Consider the following 21,164-nt stretch of genomic DNA (forward strand, 5'->3'; position numbering starts at 1 on the left):
CAGGGTTCGCTGGGGGATTGCTCTGCACTGGGGGGAGAAATGCTCTGCACTATCCGGCTGGGCGAGGAATGCTCTGCAGGATCCGGCTGGGGAGGAATGCTCTGCAGGATCCGGCTGGGGGAGGAATGCTCTGCAGAATCCAGCTGAGGAGGAATGCTCTGCAGGGTTCGCTGGGGGATTGCTCTGCACTGGGGGGAGAAATGCTCTGCACTATCCGGCTGGGGGAGGAATGCTCTACAGGATCCAGCTGGGGGATTGCTCTGCTCTGGGGGAGGAATGCTCTGCACTATCCGGCTGGGGAGGAATGCTCTGCAGGATCCGGCTGGGGGAGGAATGCTCTGCAGAATCCAGCTGAGGAGGAATGCTCTGCAGAGTTCGCTGGGGGATTGCTCTGCACTGGGGGGAGAAATGCTCTGCACTATCCGGCTGGGGGAGGAATGCTCTACAGGATCCAGCTGGGGGATTGCTCTGCTCTGGGGGAGGAATGCTCTGCACTATCTGGCTGGGGAGGAATGCTCTGCAGGATCCGGCTGGGGGAGGAATGCTCTGCAGGATCCAGCTGGGGGATTGCTCTGCACTGGGGGAGGAATGCTCTGCAGGATCCGGCTGGGGGAGGAATGCTCTGCTGGGGGTGTGCTCTGGGACATGTAACATCACTTCCTGTAGAGGAAGAGAAAGATTCTGCAGAGCTGTGGAGGGATCTGAGTGTAGGGATCACACAACGCCGGGACTGGCAGCCAGGAGGTCAGATACTGTCACATATATAGTATTATATATATATCATGCAGTGTGGTGATATGTGCATGGGGTGTGAGGACTTATGTGGTGTGCAGTGTATGTAACATGTATGTCTATATATAGGACACGTGTAGTAAACAGCTCCATATGGTTCACATGGAAGCCCCCAAACCCCGCCCTGTAACCCCTTACCTGCCGTCTGCCAGACCTGACCCATTAACCCCTTCCCTGCTGTCTGCCAGACCTGACCCATTAACCCCTTCCCTGCTGTCTGCCAGACCTGACCCATTAACCCCTTCCCTGCTGTCTGCCAGACCTGACCCATTAACCCCTTCCCTGCCTGACATGACCCATTAACCCCTTCCCTGCTGTGGCTCTGGTAGGCATGAACAATTAACCTCTTCTATGCCAGACACGAGAAATTAACCCCTTCCCTGACGTATGTTTGACAGACCAGACCCATTAACCCCCTTCCCTGCCTGACATGACCCATTAACCCCTTCCCTGCCAGACCAGACCTATTAACGCTTTTCCTGCCAGACCAGACCCATTAACCCCTTCCCTGCCTGACATGACCCATTAACCCCTTTCCTGCTGTGCAATTTCCAGATACCACCCATCAACCCCTTCCCTGCCAGACCAGACCCATTAACCCTTTTCCTGCTGTGTCCCTGGCAGACCTGGTCCATTAACCCCTTTCCTACGCCCTACATTCATCCATAACTACATCCTGTCACTGAGCTCCCTACATTCTTCTCCAGCAGGAGGACAGTTTTCAGACCTTACACCCATGACACCAGTAAAGCCATTACTTCAGTTCATCTCTAACAGTTTCTTTTTTGGTGATGAGGAGTGACAGAGTCTGTGTTGGGTTGGAAAACGTTACAGTTGTTTTCTGCTGGTATAATGATTAGCCCCAGTATGGTGGACCTATACATTAACATGTCCTTGTGGTTCTAGGGCACATATCTTCTGCTGGTATAATGATTAGCCCCAGTATGGTGGACCTATACATTAACATGTCCTTGTGGTTCTAGGGCACATATCTTCTGCTGGTATAATGATTAGCCCCAGTATGGTGGACCTATACATTAACATGTCCCTGTGATTCTAGGGCACATATCTTCTGCTGGTATAATGATTAGCCCCAGTATGGTGGACCTATACATTAACATGTCCTTGTGGTTCTAGGGCACATATCTTCTGCTGGTATAATGATTAGCCCCAGTATGGTGGACCTATACATTAACATGTCCCTGTGGTTCTAGGGCACATATCTTCTGCTGGGATGGGTCCAGGTGAGGACGCTGTCGTAGAGGGGGAAGAGCTGAGCGATGAGGAAGTGTCACCTGACTGGACCCCACAGGAAAAAGCTCTTCATGAAGCAAAAGTAAAGGCGAAGGCAAAGCGTAGACTCCGCCGTACATCCTCACGTGACTCTGCGCGGGAGTCGGAGAGCACAGACTGTTTGGCAGAGCCCCTCAGCCCGCAAGGAAGGGGTAATGACAGGAAGTCACGTATGGGCAAAGGCCGTGGACTTCCCAAGAAAGGTAAGACGGGTTTCATTAGGAATTGACGGGTGGTGGTCAATGAGGGGTCAATGAGGGGCTGAGGGTGATATGGAAGGATGCCACTCAGAGAGTGCATAGATGACAGGCAGTGGGGCATGTGGCTCTGTTATTTGGAGGTAAAAGAGAAAGTGGTCAATAAATGTATGGAGATGTTATTTGGAGTAGGACAAGTGGTTATGGAGATGTTAGTTGGGCTGGGACAAGTGGTTATGGAGATGTTAGTTGGGCTGGGACAAGTGGTTATGGAGATGTTAATTGGGGTAGGACAAGTGGTTATGGAGAGTATGGAGATTTTAGTTTGGGTAGGATAAGTGGTTATGGAGATGTTAGTTGGGCTGGGACAAGTGGTTATGGAGAGTATGGAAATGTTAGTTGGGGTAGGATAAGTGGTTATGGAGAGTATGGAGATGTTAGTTGGGCTGGGACAAGAGGTTATGGAGAGTATGGAGATGTTAGTTGGGGTACGGACAAGAGGTTATGGAGATGTTAGTTGGGATAGGAACAAGAGGTTATGGAGAGTATGGAGATGTTAGTTGGGGTAGGACAAGTGGTTATGAAGAGTATGGAGATGTTAGTTGGGGTAGGGACAAGAAGTTATTTACAGTCTGAAGATGTTGGGGTAGGATGTGTGGTTATGGAGAGTATGGAGATGTTAGTTGGACTAGGACAAGTGGTGTTAGTTGGGGTAGGGACAAGTGGTTATGGAGAGTATGGAGATGTTAGTTGGGGTAGGATAAGTGGTTATGGAGAGTATGGAGATATTAGTTGGGGTAGGGACAAGAGATTATTGAGAGTATGGAGATGTTAGTTGGGGTAGGACAAGTGGTTATGGAGAGTATGGAAATGTTAGTTGGGGTAGGGAAAAGAGGTTATTGAGAGTATGGAGATGTTAGTTGGGGTAGGGACAAGTGGTTATGAAGAGTATGGAGATGTTAGTTGGGGTAGGGACAAGAGGTTATGGAGAGTATGAAGATGTTAGTTGGGGTAGGATAAGTGGTTATGGAGAGTATGGAGATGTTAGTTGGGGTAGGGACAAGAGGTTATGGAGATGTTAGTTGGGGTAGGACAAGTGGTTATGAAGAGTATGGAGATGGTAGTTGGGGTAGGGACAAGATGTTTTGGAGATGTTAGTTGGGGTAGGACAAGTGGTTATGAAGAGTATGGAGATGTTAGTTGGGGTAGGACAAGTGGTTATGAAGAGTATGGAGATGTTAGTTGGGGTAGGGACAAGAGGTTATGGAGAGTATGAAGATATTAGTTGGGGGTAGGATAAGTGGTTATGGAGAGTATGGAGATGTTAGTTGGGCTAGGACAAGTGGTTATGGAGAGTATGGAGATGTTAGTTGGGGTAGGGACAAGTGGTTATGGAGAGTATGGAGATGTTAGTTGGGCTGGGACAAGAGGTTATGGAGAGTATGGAGATGTTAGTTGGGGTACGGACAAGAGGTTATGGAGAGTATGGAGATGTTAGTTGGGATAGGAACAAGAGGTTATGGAGAGTATGGAGATGTTAGTTGGGGTAGGACAAGTGGTTATGGAGAGTATGGAGATGTTAGTTGGGGTAGGGACAAGTGGTTATGGAGATGTTAGTTGGAGTAGGATCAGTGGTTATGGAGAGTATGGAGATGTTAGTTGGGGTAGGGACAAGTGGTTATGGAGATGTTAGTTGGGCTGGGACAAGTGGTTATGGAGATGTTAGTTGGGGTAAGATAAGTGGTTATGGAGAGTATAGAGATGTTAGTTGGGGTAGGAACAAGTGGTTATGGAGAGTATGGAGATGTTAGTTGGGCTAGGACAAGTGGTTATGGAGATGTTAGTTGGGGTAGGGACAAGAGGTTATGGAGAGTATGGAGGTGTTAATTGGGGTAGGGACAAGTGGTTATGGAGATGTTAGTTGGAGTAGGATCAGTGGTTATGGAGAGTATGGAGATGTTAGTTGGGGTAGGGACAAGTGGTTATGGAGAGTATGGAGATGTTAGTTGGGGTAGGGACAAGTGGTTATGGAGATGTTAGTTGGGCTGGGACAAGTGGTTATGGAGATGTTAGTTGGGGTAAGATAAGTGGTTATGGAGAGTATAGAGATGTTAGTTGGGGTAGGAACAAGTGGTTATGGAGAGTATGGAGATGTTAGTTGGAGTAGGATCAGTGGTTATGGAGAGTATGGAGATGTTAGTTGGGCTAGGACAAGTGGTTATGGAGATGTTAGTTGGGGTAGGGACAAGAGGTTATGGAGAGTATGGAGGTGTTAATTGGGGTAGGGACAAGTGGTTATGGAGATGTTAGTTAGAGTAGGATAAGTGGTTATGGAGAGTATGGAGATGTTAGTTGGAGTAGGATCAGTGGTTATGGAAAGTATGGAGATGTTAGTTGGAGTAGGATAAGTGTTTATGGAGAGTATGGGGACAGACAGAGAGAACAATGTGCGGCAGTTATGGAGAATGGGTTGATTAGGACATTGTGGACCAGTCATGGGACGGAGAGGACAGTGAGGGCCAGTTATGGAGAGTGGGACAGAGAGGCTAGTGTGGGGCGGTCATGGGACAGAGGACAGTGTGGGCCAGTCATGGGACAAGTGGTTATGGAGATGTTAGTTGGGGTAAGATAAGTGGTTATGGAGAGTATGGAGATGTTAGTTGGGGTAGAGAAAAGAGGTTATTGAGAGTATGGAGATGTTAGTTGGGGTAGGGACAAGTGGTTATGAAGAGTATGGAGATGTTAGTTGGGGTAGGGACAAGAGGTTATGGAGAGTATGAAGATGTTAGTTGGGATAGGATAAGTGGTTATGGAGAGTATGGAGATGTTAATTGGGGTAGGGACAAGAGGTTATGGAGATGTTAGTTGGGGTAGGACAAGTGGTTATGAAGAGTATGGAGATGTTAGTTGGGGTACGGACAAGAGGTTTTGGAGATGTTAGTTGGGGTAGGACAAGTGGTTATGAAGAGTATGGAGATGTTAGTTGGGGTACGGACAAGAGGTTTTGGAGAGTATGAAGATGTTAGTTGGAGTAGGATCAGTGGTTATGGAGAGTATGGAGATGTTAGTTGGAGTAGGATCAGTGGTTATGGAGAGTATGGAGATGTTAGTTGGGGTAGGAACAAGTGGTTATGGAGAGTATGGAGATGTTAGTTGGGTTAGGGACAAGTGGTTATGGAGAGTATGGAGATGTTAGTTGGGCTGGGACAAGTGGTTATGGAGATGTTAGTTGGGGTAAGATAAGTGGTTATGGAGAGTATAGAGATGTTAGTTGGGGGTAGGAACAAGTGGTTATGGAGAGTATGGAGATGTTAGTTGGAGTAGGATCAGTGGTTATGGAGAGTATGGAGATGTTAGTTGGGCTAGGACAAGTGGTTATGGAGAGTATGGAGATGTTAGTTGGGGTAGGGACAAGAGGTTATGGAGGTGTTAATTGGGGTAGGGACAAGTGGTTTTGGAGATGTTAGTTAGAGTAGGATAAGTGGTTATGGAGAGTATGGAGATGTTAGTTGGAGTAGGATCAGTGGTTATGGAAAGTATGGAGATGTTAGTTGGAGTAGGATAAGTGTTTATGGAGAGTTTGGGGACAGACAGAGAGAACAATGTGCGGCAGTTATGGAGAATGGGTTGATTAGGACATTGTGGACCAGTCATGGGACGGAGAGGACAGTGAGGGCCAGTTATGGAGAGTGGGACAGAGAGGCTAGTGTGGGGCGGTCATGGGACAGAGGACAGTGTGGGCCAGTCACGGGACGGAGAGGACATTACATATATTGTGGTAGCGACTATGGATAGTGTCAGGAGATGAATTCAGGGGGTCACAGCTCTGCTCTCTTCTGCAGGAGGTGCTGGTGGGAAGGGAGTTTGGGGGGCTCCAGGACAGGTCTACAGTTATCAGGAGCCTGACGCTCGAGACCCCAATTATGATGAATCTGCCCAGGTAAGAACTGTGCTGTGATGATATTATAAGGGGGATGAGGGGAGGCTTGGGGGTGACTCGGATACGTCGTCCTCCATATTCTGTTGCGCTCTATGACCATTCCCTGCCACTTATTACGCTGATGAGTAAAATGTTTTCTTTGTTCCTAGTTTAACAGATGGTAACACAGGTAACTCCTGGGGGTAAATGTATCAAAGTCCGATTTTTTTCATCTCGTGGGTAATCGGCATCTTTGCAGCTAAAATTTAAAGGGGCGATGGCTTGTAAAGGCTTTACCTTCACAAGTCATACAACTTTGATACATTTACCCCCTGGTCTGACAAGGACGGCTCTAAGGCGTCTTAGGACAGAAATGGGGGAGAGTGGGTGTAGGACCCATTCAGGGACATTCTCCGATCCCTCCAGGTGTACACTAGCTTTGGCCAAGGATAATTATTGTTAATAAAAGAAAAAAATGTAGTGAAATAATGAAAATATTCATAATAATATTTCACATGATATTGTAACTAATCATTATCAAAATTATTTATAATTTTATTGTGTAACATAAATTTCAGATTAAATTTGTTTATCAATGTGTCCTCCTTTTGCTCGTATCACTGATTTGGGCATTCGGGAAACCAACTATCTAAAGTTTGGTAAGTTATCACTTTCCAGGCCTCATTCAGACCTTCCCATAAGTTTCTATTATTTGTTGGAGCCATTACACAAACTTTTCTGTCTAATTCATCCCAATGGGATTGAGATCCGGTGACTGAGGAGCCCACGTCATAATGTAGAACTTTCTGATTTTAGTTTTTAAATAATTGATACAGTTTAGATGTGTGCTTAGAGTCCTTATCTTGTTGCATGATGAACCCCTATCCAATATTTCGGGTTTCTCTTGATACAGCGTGATGTACTAACATACTGTGGTATCGTTTCTTATCCATAGTTAATTTGAAGTAAATCTCCAACCTTTCCTCCATAAACATCACCCCAGATCATGGCGTGACCACCACCCCAGATCATGACGTGACCACCACCCCAGATCATGACGTGACCACCACCCCAGATCATGACGTGACCACCACCCCAGATCATGACGTGACCACCACCCCAGATCATGGCGTGACCACCACCCCAGATCATGACGTGACCACCACCCCAGATCATGACGTGACCACCACCCCAGATCATGACGTGACCACCACCCCAGATCATGGCGTGACCACCACCCCAGATCATGACGTGACCACCACCCCAGATCATGGCGTGACCACCACCCCAGATCATGACGTGACCACCACCCCAGATCATGACGTGACCACCACCCCAGATCATGACGTGACCACCACCCCAGATCATGACGTGACCACCACCCCAGATCATGGCGTGACCACCACCCCAGATCATGACGTGACCACCACCCCAGATCATGGCGTGACCACCACCCCAGATCATGGCGTGACCACCACCCCAGATCATGGCGTGACCACCACCCCAGATCATGACGTGACCACCACCCCAGATCATGACGTGACCACCACCCCAGATCATGGCGTGACCACCACCCCAGATCATGACGTGACCACCACCCCAGATCATGACGTGACCACCACCCCAGATCATGACGTGACCACCACCCCAGATCATGGCGTGACCACCACCCCAGATCATGACGTGACCACCACCCCAGATCATGGCGTGACCACCACCCCAGATCATGACGTGACCACCACCCCAGATCATGGCGTGACCACCACCCCAGATCATGGCGTGACCACCACCCCAGATCATGGCGTGACCACCACCCCAGATCATGACGTGACCACCACCCCAGATCATGGCGTGACCACCACCCCAGATCATGGCGTGACCACCACCCCAGATCATGACGTGACCACCACCCCAGATCATGACGTGACCACCACCCCAGATCATGGCGTGACCACCACCCCAGATCATGGCGTGACCACCACCCCAGATCATGGCGTGACCACCACCCCAGATCATGGCGTGACCACCACCCCAGATCATGGCGTGACCACCACCCCAGATCATGGCGTGACCACCACCCCAGATCATGACGTGACCACCACCCCAGATCATGACGTGACCACCACCCCAGATCATGACGTGACCACCACCCCAGATCATGACGTGACCACCACCCCAGATCATGACGTGACCACCACCCCAGATCATGGCGTGACCACCACCCCAGATCATGACGTGACCACCACCCCAGATCATGGCGTGATCACCACCCCAGATCATGACGTGACCACCACCCCAGATCATGACGTGACCACCACCCCAGATCATGACGTGACCACCACCCCAGATCATGGCGTGACCACCACCCCAGATCATGGCGTGACCACCACCCCAGATCATGACGTGACCACCACCCCAGATCATGACGTGACCACCACCCCAGATCATGACGTGACCACCACCCCAGATCATGGCGTGACCACCACCCCAGATCATGACGTGACCACCACCCCAGATCATGGCGTGACCACCACCCCAGATCATGACGTGACCACCACCCCAGATCATGACGTGACCACCACCCCAGATCATGACGTGACCACCACCCCAGATCATGGCGTGACCACCACCCCAGATCATGGCGTGACCACCACCCCAGATCATGACGTGACCACCACCCCAGATCATGGCGTGACCACCACCCCAGATCATGGCGTGACCACCACCCCAGATCATGGCGTGACCACCACCCCAGATCATGACGTGACCACCACCCCAGATCATGACGTGACCACCACCCCAGATCATGGCGTGACCACCACCCCAGATCATGACGTGACCACCACCCCAGATCATGACGTGACCACCACCCCAGATCATGACGTGACCACCACCCCAGATCATGGCGTGACCACCACCCCAGATCATGACGTGACCACCACCCCAGATCATGGCGTGACCACCACCCCAGATCATGACGTGACCACCACCCCAGATCATGACGTGACCACCACCCCAGATCATGACGTGACCACCACCCCAGATCATGACGTGACCACCACCCCAGATCATGGCGTGACCACCACCCCAGATCATGGCGTGACCACCACCCCAGATCATGACGTGACCACCACCCCAGATCATGACGTGACCACCACCCCAGATCATGGCGTGACCACCACCCCAGATCATGGCGTGACCACCACCCCAGATCATGACGTGACCACCACCCCAGATCATGGCGTGACCACCACCCCAGATCATGACGTGACCACCACCCCAGATCATGACGTGACCACCACCCCAGATCATGACGTGACCACCACCCCAGATCATGGCGTGACCACCACCCTGATACTGGAGTTTGTCTAATTTTATTGAGTTCTTTGATTGCAGTTGTTGGGAGTCTTCGGTTTAGGTTTAGTTAATATATTAATCTTTCCTTTTTGATGTACACCTGGCTCGTCGTCTTCACCTCTTTTCTTCATTTTGAAAACGTTATGGTTATTATTGATTTTAACACTGTAAAAAAGGAAACTAAAATACAGTAAGATATAAAATATTTAAATAATAAAAATATATTTTATATAAAAAATATTATTGAATAAAATCAATCAACATACATACCAGATTTATTAATGACCAGCTCAAAATGACGTTCCTTAGCAGATCAATAAACTCTTGGGACTGCGATGACATGAAATACGCTGATGTTTACAAATAGTATGGTACATTAAGCATAGTACATTTAACGTAACGTCCCAAAGTCTCATGATAATGATTTTAGGGAGCAATTAAAGTTGATATTTATTAAGATAGATACAAGTAAACAAGTAATCTTTGGCCAAAGACTTTGCAGACTGGTGTATACTGTACTTGGGGGTCAGTAATTGTGGGGTGTTGTTACTCTGCCAGGGAGACACTGTGTATCAGAAGGTGGTCCTGGAGCTGGACGAGGCCGGACTACAGAAGACGGTACAGCCAATGGTCCAGGAATACTTTGAACATGGAGACACCGGGGAGGTTATAGTAAGTACCTGTCCTTGTAGGAACTACTGTTACCCATATACTACTGAGACCCTGGCCAAGAGGAACATCTGAAACATAGCCATAAGTTGTGAATGAGGGTGGGACGCAGTGTCAGAGGTGCTCCCTAGCCTGAGTATCAATCAGACGTTTCTGTCTGTGGGCGCTGCCGCGTTCCTCCCTTCCTGGGCACTGCCGCATTCCTCCCCTCCTGGGCACTGCCGCGTTCCTCTCCTCCTGGGCACTGCCGCGTTCCTCCCCTCCTGTGCACTGCCACGTTCCTCCCCACCTGGGCTGCCGCTTTACTCCCCCCCGGCGCTGCTGCGTTATTCCCTTCCTGGGCTGCAGCGTTACTCCGCTCCTGGGCGCTGCAAATGAGCAATGCATGCGACTAGTTTCTCCGTACAGGAGGAGTCTTGAAGCTGTCATTACAAACGAAAACTTTTGTACAAAGTATTAAATAAATTTCGGGAAGTGTGTTCAATACTTTTTCCCTGTGTCATTTCACATTATTACACAAAACTTAAATTATGGACATTTATGGTTTAATTTCTTTTCATGTGTGGATTGCAAGGGTTGTTGCTGACATTTGGTGTAAATTTCATTACAATATCCACATGAAATATATATTTACTGAGAAGAATGTTGATGTGTTCAATACTTATTTCACCTACTGTGTATGTGTGTGTGTATGTGTGTGTGTGTGTGTGTGTATATATATATATATATATATATATATATATATATATATATATTTTTTTTATACATACACACACACAACAATCGGCTGCAACATTAAAACCACCTGCCAATATTGTGCCCCTTCTTGCCACCCAAACAGCTCTAACCAATTGATGCGTCGACACCACAAGACCTCTGAAGGTGTTCTGTGGTATCTGGCACCAAAACGTTAGAAGCAGATCCTTTGAGTCCCGATAGTTGTGCGTGGCTAGGACTTGTTTTTCCAGCACACCCCACAGATGTCGATCAGATTGAAATTTGGAGGCCAAGTCATTACCTTGAGCTCTCTGTCATGTTCCTCAGACATATCCTGCAGTGTGACAGGGTGCATTATCCTGCTGAAAGAGGCCACTGCCATCAGGGAATACCGTTACCATGAAGGGGTGTACTTTGTCTGCAACAATGTTTAGGTAGGTGGTACATGTCAGAGTAACATCCACATGAATGCCAGGACTAAGGTTTCCCAGCATCACACTGCCTCCGCTAGCTTGTCTTCTTCCCATAGTGCATCCTGGTGCCATCTCTTCCCCAAGTAAACAACGCGCACACACCTGGCAGATGTAAAAGAAAACGTGATTCATCGGACCAGGCCACCTTCTTCCATTGCTCCATGGTCCAATTCTGGCGCTCATGTGTCCATTGTAAGCGCTGCTGACAAGGATCAGCATGGGCTCTCTGACCGGTCCGTGGCTGCGCAGCCCCATACGCAGCAAGATGCGATGCTCTGTGTGTTCTGACATCTTTCTGTCATAGCCAGAATTAACTCTTTCAGCAATTTGTGCTACAGTAGCTCTTCTGTGGGATTGGACCAGATGGGATCACTGCCCAAACGTGTCAATGAGCCTTGGACGCCCATGACTCTTTTGTCAGTTCATTGGTTGTCCTTCCTTGGACCATTGTTGGTAGGTACTAACCACTACATACCGGGAACACTCCAAAAGACCGGACGTTTTGGAGATGCTCTGACCCAGCCGTCCAGTCTTCACAATTTGGCCCTTGTCAGAGTCGCTCAGATCCTTACTTTGCCCATTTTTCCTGCTTCCATCACATCAACTTCAAGAACTGACTGTTCACTCACTGCCCAATATATCCCACAACTGGACAGGTGTCATTGTAACCAGATAATGTTATTCACTTCACTGTCAGTGGTTTAATGTTGTGGCTGATGGGTGTATATAACAGCAGTAAGTGCACAGACTAGTAGTACAGTATGTGTGTGTGTGTGTGTGTTATATATATATATATTTATATACCGTATATACTCGAGTATAAGCCTAGTTTTTCAGCACATTTTTTGTGCTGAAAAAGTCCCCCCTCGGCTTATACTCGAGTGAGCTAGGTGAGCGGCATCCCTAGTGGGGAGAGAAGCGGGCAAGGTGGGTGGAGGAGGTGCGGCCTGTGCAGAGTGACCTCTAACATCACGTCACACTGCGCAGAGCCACGTCGGGAACACTCTCTCAGACGCTGCCCGGCATTAGACTGCACATATGCAGCGGTTCTCTTGGGTCCCGTTGCAGACTGCTGTTCCTGATTGTCTGCGTCTTGGGCTCCGGGTGCTGCTGGGAAATGTCCATCTTTCACTGCAACCTCGGCAACTCTTGCGGCTTCCAGATAGACCCAAAAGGGGAGTGCAGTGCCTGGGACGCATCATCCTCTAGACCCCAAGCACGGAGTGCTTACTTATAAGGGGGGTTTGGTTTAAACAATCTTTATTCATTCACACTTTTCAATTGCAAACTATGAATCCAAATAAAACAGATAATGGTAATGTAAATCCATACATTGCAGTCCCTTTACTCTAGTTTTACTGAGAGAGAACCATCTCTAAACTTAGGAATTGTTCTGTAATTCCTTTATAAAGTGTCTTCCTGTGTTCTCATAATAACGTCCCCTCTTTATGTATGATGTCCAGAAACTATTAAGGGCAGAATTCTGTAAGCTGTCATGGAGGCATTTATCAGGTTTAGAGAACTTGTAGCACCTGCTGTTGTACAAGTTTCAGCCTGTGGCAGCTGCTTATGGTCCAGAAGAACTGGAGAGCTGAAGGTAGCCCAAACCTGGAACATAGGCTACAGCTCATTGATTAGCAAATTGGCATAATAATATATAAAGTTGGACAGTATAAAAACATCTATATAAAGTCATCAAAATGGAACTGTTAATTCTATTTTTATTTTTGAAATTTACCAGTAGCTGCTGCATTTCCCAACCTAGGCTTATACTCGAGTCAATAAGTTTTCCTAGTTTTTTGAGGTAAAATTGGGTGCCTCGGCTTATATTCGGGTCGACTTATACTCGAGTATATACGGTATATATAATACAGCAGTGAGCATATGGTCTACTAGTACAGCATATTACACTGCTCGGTGTTCTGTTTTTGTCATTTATTTCAGGCTCTTCTAAAGGGGCTGAATTTGGGGGGTCAGCGTCCGGGGGTCCCCCATCTGGCGGTGTCTCTCTCTCTGGAAGGAAAGGCCAGTCACAGAGAGCTAACCTCGCGCCTCCTGTGTGATCTGCTGGACAAGGTGCTGTCCGAGGAAGACAACGCTCAGGCCTTCAACAGATTACTGACTGACTTACCAGATCTGATCCTGGACACTCCAGAGGCTCCGCAGGTAAAGGCCCCTCCCACTGCAGGGTGACCGGACGGAAGGAAGCTGCCTGTCGCCCTCTGTAATCTGTGGTGTGATAAATCTCTGGGGGCCAGTGACAGCCGACGTTATTTTGTGATGATTCTTGCAGATGCTGGGCCAGTTTATAGCTCGTGCGGTTGCAGATCACGCTTTGCCTCTGGATTTCCTGGACCGGTACAAGGGACGGGTTGACTGTGAACATGCACGGTGAGGGCGGAGGGGCACGGTGAGGGTGGTGGGGCACAGGGTGAGAGGGGCACGGTGAGGGTGGTGGGGCACAGGGTGAGAGGGGCACGGTGAGGGTGGTGGGGCACAGGGTGAGAGGGGCACGGTGAGGGTGGTGGAGCACAGGGTGAGAGGGGCATGATGGGAGTGCGGCTTAGGATATGACTTAATGCAAAATTTAGAAGCATCAAGGGATTTAAAGGCACACTAACCCTATTATTTTTATTTTCTGTTTGTATTTGTCTAGTGGATATATTAAAAGATGACTAATACAATTCCTGTCGCAGGTGTCTACTTAGCTCCTATAAACATGTTTGTGATTCTGCTTGCTGAGCTTTCCCACCCCTACAAGCAATAAATTGTTCCTGACCTTTACCCTCTGACCTCTTCCCAGTTCTTCCTGTCATTCTTACTCATGTGTGACTGTCCTGGCAAAATGAAGCGAATTTGGGGGCATAAGGAAGAGCAGGCACATCTCCATATAGAGAATTAGTTTATATCCACGTCTGGCATATGGCTCTCCCTGTACCAGTTATAATACCTGAACCTAAGGTCATGTTCTCATCTCCTCCCATTCCAGGGCCGCGCTGGACCGCGCTGCAGTCTTATTAAGAATCAAGAGAGAAATTATTCGACTGGATAATGTATGGGGAGTTGGAGGAGGGCTAAGGCCTGTTAAACATCTCATTAAGGAGGTAACTAGTGACCCTACCTCTAGGGTGAGCCCTGCCGTATACAACATTCTCACATTTAAGTAACTAATTTTGTGTTTATTCTGCAGATGAATCTGCTTCTTCAGGAGTTCCTGGTCTCTGGACAGGTGTCGGAGGCGGAACGGTGTCTGAGGGAATTAGAGGTTCCCCATTTCCATCACGAGCTGGTCTATGAGGTACCGGTTTCTGGCCTAGTAACCTGACGAACCAGAGAGTTCTCTACCGCAACCAGCGTTGTGGTGTAGTCACTTACTATGGGCCTTTATCCATTACATAGTCCTACGAGAGGCCATCTACATCTCTGTCAGTACCAATATATAGTCGTAGTGACATAGACATCTACATCTCTATGTCGGTACTATTACATAGTCCTACACGGGCGGATCCAGAACTTAATTGTACCGGGTGCGATTTAGGCCTTTTTGACACCTAAGGCTGCCAACGGCTGGACACTATGTGCAGGTCCGTTCGGCAGAGAGAGTTAGGAAGAGAGTCCTGCCCGGCTGCTCTGATTGTGCCGATCAGAGCAGTTGGGCAGGACTCTCTCTCTAACTCTCTCTGCCGAACGGAACTGCACATAGTGTGCAGCTGCCGGCAGCAAGCCCCTGCTAGGGGGGGCGTTCCGCCACTGGTCCTACAAGAGGCCATCTACATCTCTATGTCAGTACCATTACATAGTCCTACGAGAGGCCATCTACATCTCTATATTAGTACCATTACATAGCACTATGAGAGGCCATCTACATCTCTCTGTCAGTACCATTACATTGTCCTACAAGAGGCCATCTACATCTCTATGTCAGTACTATTACATAGTACTACGATAGGCCATCTACATCTCTATGTCAGTACCATTACATAGTCCTACGAGAGGCCATCTACATCTCTATGTCAGTACCATTACATAGTCCTACGAGAGGCCATCTACATCTCTATGTCAGTACCATTACATAGTCCTACGAGAGGCCATCTACATCTCTATGTTAGTATCATTACATAGTCGTACAAGAGACCATCTACATCTCTATGTAAGTACCATTACATAGTCCTATGAGAGACCATCTACATCTCTATATCAGTACCATTACATAGTCCTACGAGAGGCCATCTACATCTCTATGTCAGTATCATTACATAATCGTACAAGAGACCATCTACATCTCTATGTCAGTACCATTACATAGTCCTACGAGAGGCCATCTACATATCTATGTCAGTACCATTACATAGTCCTACGAGAGGCCATCTACATCTCTATGTCAGTACTATTACATAGTCCTACAAGAGGCCATCTACATCTCTATGTCAGTACCATTACATAGTCCTACGAGAGGCCATCTACATCTCTATGTCAGTACCATTACATAGTCCTACGAGAGGCCATCTACATCTCTATGTCAGTACCATTACATAGTCGTACAAGAGACCATCTACATCTCTATGTTAGTACCATTACATAGTCCTATGAGAGACCATCTACATCTCTATGTCAGTACCATTACATAGTCCTATGAGAGGCCATGTACATCTCTAAGTCAGTACCATTACATAGTCCTATGAGAGGCCATCTACATCTCTATGTCAGTACCATTACATAGTCGTACAAGAGACCATCTACATCTCTATGTCAGTATCATTGTATAGTACTACGAGAGGCCATCTACATCTCTATGTCAGTACCATTACATAGTCCTACGAGAGGCCATCTACATCTCTATGTCAGTACCATTACATAGTCCTATGAGAGACCATCTACATCTCTATGTCAGTACCATTACATAGTCCTATGAGAGGCCATCTACATCTCTATGTCAGTACCATTACATAGTCGTACAAGAGACCATCTACATCTCTGTCAGTATCATTGTATAGTACTACGAGAGGCCATCTACATCTCTATGTCAGTACCATTACATAGTCCTACGAGAGGCCATCTACATCTCTATGTCAGTACCATTACATAGTCCTACGAGAGGCCATCTACATCTCTATGTCAGTACCATTACATAGTCCTACAAGAGGCCATCTACATCTCTATGTCAGTACCATTACATAGTCCTACGAGAGGCCATCTACATCTCTATGCCAGTACCATTACATAGTCCTACGAGAGGCCATCTACATCTCTATGTCAGTACCATTACATAGTCCTACGAGAGGCCATCTACATCTCTATGTCAGTACCATTACATAGTCCTACGAGAGGCCATCTACATCTCTATGTCAGTACCATTACATAGTCCTACGAGAGGCCATCTACATCTCTATGTCAGTACTATTACATAGTACTACGAGAGGCCATCTACATCTCTATGTCAGTACCATTACATAGTCCTACGAGAGGCCATCTACATCTCTGTCAGTACCATTACATAGTCCTACGAGAGGCCATCTACATCTCTGTCAGTACCATTACATAGTCCTACGAGAGGCCATCTACATCTCTATGTCAGTACCATTACATAGTCCTACGAGAGGCCATCTACATCTGTCAGTACCATTACATAGTCGTACAAGAGACCATCTACATCTCTATGTCAGTACATAGTCGTACAAGAGGCCATCTACATCTCTGTCAGTACCATTACATAGTCGTACAAGAGACCATCTACATCTCTATGCCAGTACCATTACATAGTCCTACAAGAGGCCATCTACATGTCTATGTCAGTATCATTGTATAGTACTACGAGAGGCCATCTACATCTCTATGTCAGTACCATTACATAGCACTATGAGAGGCCATCTACATCTCTCTGTCAGTACCATTACATTGTCCTACAAGAGGCCATCTACATCTCTATGTCAGTACTATTACATAGTACTACGATAGGCCATCTACATCTCTATGTCAGTACCATTACATAGTCCTACGAGAGGCCATCTACATCTCTATGTCAGTACCATTACATAGTCCTACGAGAGGCCATCTACATCTCTATGTCAGTACCATTACATAGTCCTACGAGAGGCCATCTACATCTCTATGTTAGTATCATTACATAGTCGTACAAGAGACCATCTACATCTCTATGTAAGTACCATTACATAGTCCTATGAGAGACCATCTACATCTCTATATCAGTACCATTACATAGTCCTACGAGAGGCCATCTACATCTCTATGTCAGTATCATTACATAATCGTACAAGAGACCATCTACATCTCTATGTCAGTACCATTACATAGTCCTACGAGAGGCCATCTACATATCTATGTCAGTACCATTACATAGTCCTATGAGAGGCCATCTACATCTCTCTGTCAGTACTATTACATAGTCCTACGAGAGGCCATCTACATCTCTCTGTCAGTACCATTACATTGTCCTACAAGAGGCCATCTACATCTCTATGTCAGTACTATTACATAGTACTACGATAGGCCATCTACATCTCTATGTCAGTACCATTACATAGTCCTACGAGAGGCCATCTACATCTCTATGTCAGTACCATTACATAGTCCTACGAGAGGCCATCTACATCTCTATGTCAGTACCATTACATAGTCCTACGAGAGGCCATCTACATCTCTATGTTAGTATCATTACATAGTCGTACAAGAGACCATCTACATCTCTATGTAAGTACCATTACATAGTCCTATGAGAGACCATCTACATCTCTATATCAGTACCATTACATAGTCCTACGAGAGGCCATCTACATCTCTATGTCAGTATCATTACATAATCGTACAAGAGACCATCTACATGTCTATGTCAGTATCATTATATAGTCCTACAAGAGGCCATCTACATGTCTATGTCAGTACCATTATATAGTCCTACAAGAGGCCATCTACATCTCTATGCCAGTACCATTACATAGTCCTACAAGAGACCATCTACATCTCTATGCCAGTACCATTACATAGTCCTACAAGAGGCCATCTACATGTCTATGTCAGTATCATTGTATAGTACTACGAGAGGCCATCTACATCTCTATGTCAGTACCATTATATAGTCCCACGACAACACAAGTAAAGATATAATTCCCTTTTCCCCTCTCACACTGACCAGTGTCTCTGTTTCCAGGCCGTGGTTCTGGTGTTGGAGGGTTCGGCTGAAGGCCATGTCCTGATGGCAGTGAATTTACTGAAAGCGTTATGGGAGAGTGGTCTGATAACCCTGGACCAGATGAACCGGGTAATGTTATGTGTCCTGTACCAGTCGCACTGCACACTTCTTCCAGGCCTAGCACTTACTGTCTGTGTCTCACAGGGTTTCCAGCGGGTCTACTCCGAGCTGCCGGACCTCAGTCTGGATGTACCTCTGGCCCATAATGTGATGGAGAAATTGGTTGATCTATGTTACCAGGAGGGGGTCATTACCCAACAACTGCGAGACCAGTGTCCATCCAGGTGTGTACCGCTTTGGGGGTAGTTTCCTTTTCACAGGTGTCATGGGTGGAGTTTATCATTGTTCCGTCTTACTGTATCACAGGTATCTGTATGAGGGGGAGGAGCTAAGGACAGGTCTCTCCTCAGGTGGCAGTTTGAGGGGAAGGGGCTTAAGACAGGTGTCCGTATGAGGGGGAGGAGTTTAGGATCGGTCTCTCTCCTGTATCACAGGTGTGACAGGATGGACCGCCTATGCCACATTGTCAGTTGTTGCTGGGAACCGACTGGGCTTACTTTGCCAAGGTTCCCTTTCGTTATCCCAAATGCACCCTCTAACCGCAGTAGCAGGAGCCTGATGCTACCATTGGACTTCTTTAAGGCATCCAGAACTGGGTTTCTTCTGGGTAACTCACTACTAGTGCACCCCCTTGCTGGTACCCCTGACCTCTTACTGTGGATCAGGGTTGCTGTGGATAGACCCCCCCCTGGCCTATCACACTGGCCAGAGCTGCTGGGTAGTGGGCAGAGCTGTGATACTGGATGCTGGGTCCAAACCTCAGACAGCTGGGAACGGATTAGATTTTAGGGTCTAATCTGTAGGTCACGGGAATAGAGAAGTTTCCAAGCAGGTCTTTGAAGCAAGTGATGTATATTTGCTCACACTGGTTAAAGGTACTGGGGAGCAGGTCAGATGAAATAAGAACGATTTTCAATACAAAACAGAATTTTTTTATGCAGTTTTGGACACAGATTCATAGGATAAGACAGCCCTCTGAGGGCTGAGCTATTTCCACAACCAGGATGTTTACCCAAACATTGATTTACATGCAATGCAAAGCTAACAATATTTACACTTATCTGTGATATCCTAAAACTTGCTGAGATTTCCTGTATCTTGCTTTAGACATAGAGGAAATCTACCAGCAAGTCTTCATTAAACCTTCCTGTGCCTTCAGGTGGTGGACCTTCACACAATAAAAGGTCTAATGAACATGAGATTAACATGGGGCCTTTCTTCAGAGAGTGGCAGAATATACATTTCCTCCACTTGAGAATTCCCAAAGAAAAGTTACAAAACTCCAAAGAAGTAATTTCTCTACACCAAAATACACAAAAGACTTCCTCCATAAAGGTTTATTGCATCAGATATATACCTCAGAAATAATGCATTTCCTCTAGCAAAGTTAAAACAAAAACAAATTTCCTCCCCTGGTCTCAGAAATAAAGATATTTCCTTTACCAAAATACACACAATATCAAAAATAATTTCCTTTAAATAAATTTATACCATAAGTTACTTATCATCAACATTTATTTATATAGCGCCAGCAAATTCCGTAGCGCTTTACAATTGGGAACAAACATTAATAAAACGATACTGGGTAATACATACAGACAGAGAGGTAAGAGAACCCTGCTCGCAAGCATACAATATACTTATAAGTGAACCAGTCACAACAGGTATGTATGAGAGGGAGGAGCTTAAGAGAGGCCTCTCTCTTGTATTGCAGGTATCTGTATGAAGGGGAGGAGCTTAGGACAAGCCTCTCCTGTATCACAGGTATAAGGGGGAGAAGCTTAGGACAAGCCTCTCCTGTATCACAGGTATAAGGGGGAGGAGCTTAGGACAGGCCTCTCCTATATCAGGTATGAGGGGGAGGAGTCTCCTGAGGTTTGTGACGTAGTTTCAGCATTACGTAGGACATTGGTTGTGTGCACCTGACTGGATCTCACAGGGTTTGTTGATCAGATATCTGCAGATACATAATCCCCTCTCACCTGTCTGTTCTGTGTCCTGCAGGGGGCGCAAGCGCTTCATGAGTGAGGGGGATGGTGGACTTATTAAACCGTGATGAGTTCCTGTACACACTGAGTCCTGCCGGGGATCAGCGCAGTCTCACAGGAAGATGTTCAATTAAACCAAAATTAAAGGAGAAAATTGAAATAAACTGACTGGTGTATTAATAATTAGTTCTGCAGAGCATTGCATTACGTATCTATCCATGTGTCTGCAGAGCATTGCATGACATATCTATCCTTCCATGGTCTCTGCAGAGCATTGCATTACATATCCTTCCATGTGTCTGCAGAGCATTGCATGACATATCTATCCTTCCATGGTCTCTGCAGAGCATTGCATTACGTATCCTTCCATGGTCTCTGCAGAGCATTGGATTACATATCTATTCTTCCATGGTCTCTGCAGAGCATTGCATTACATATCTATCCTTCCATGCTCTGCAGAGCATTGCATTACGTATCTATCCATGTGTCTGC

General features: G+C 46.9%; 1 protein-coding gene across 1 annotated transcript; it reads left to right on the forward strand.

The window, feature by feature from the left end:
- Positions 1-479: 479 nt before the first annotated feature.
- On the forward strand, positions 480-20,836 carry LOC142109498 (programmed cell death protein 4-like). Its single transcript, XM_075193677.1, has 11 exons — positions 480-744; positions 2,007-2,288; positions 6,125-6,222; positions 10,117-10,230; positions 13,362-13,583; positions 13,711-13,808; positions 14,407-14,521; positions 14,608-14,715; positions 18,583-18,693; positions 18,769-18,908; positions 20,689-20,836. Exons 1-11 carry the CDS (start codon positions 513-515, stop codon positions 20,738-20,740), a joined length of 1,572 nt encoding a protein of 523 aa, XP_075049778.1. The 5' UTR covers positions 480-512; the 3' UTR covers positions 20,741-20,836.
- Positions 20,837-21,164: the final 328 nt, after the last annotated feature.

The sequence above is a fragment of the Mixophyes fleayi genome, assembly GCF_038048845.1.
Source record: "Mixophyes fleayi isolate aMixFle1 chromosome 1 unlocalized genomic scaffold, aMixFle1.hap1 SUPER_1_unloc_2, whole genome shotgun sequence".
Lineage (NCBI taxonomy): Eukaryota > Metazoa > Chordata > Amphibia > Anura > Limnodynastidae > Mixophyes > Mixophyes fleayi.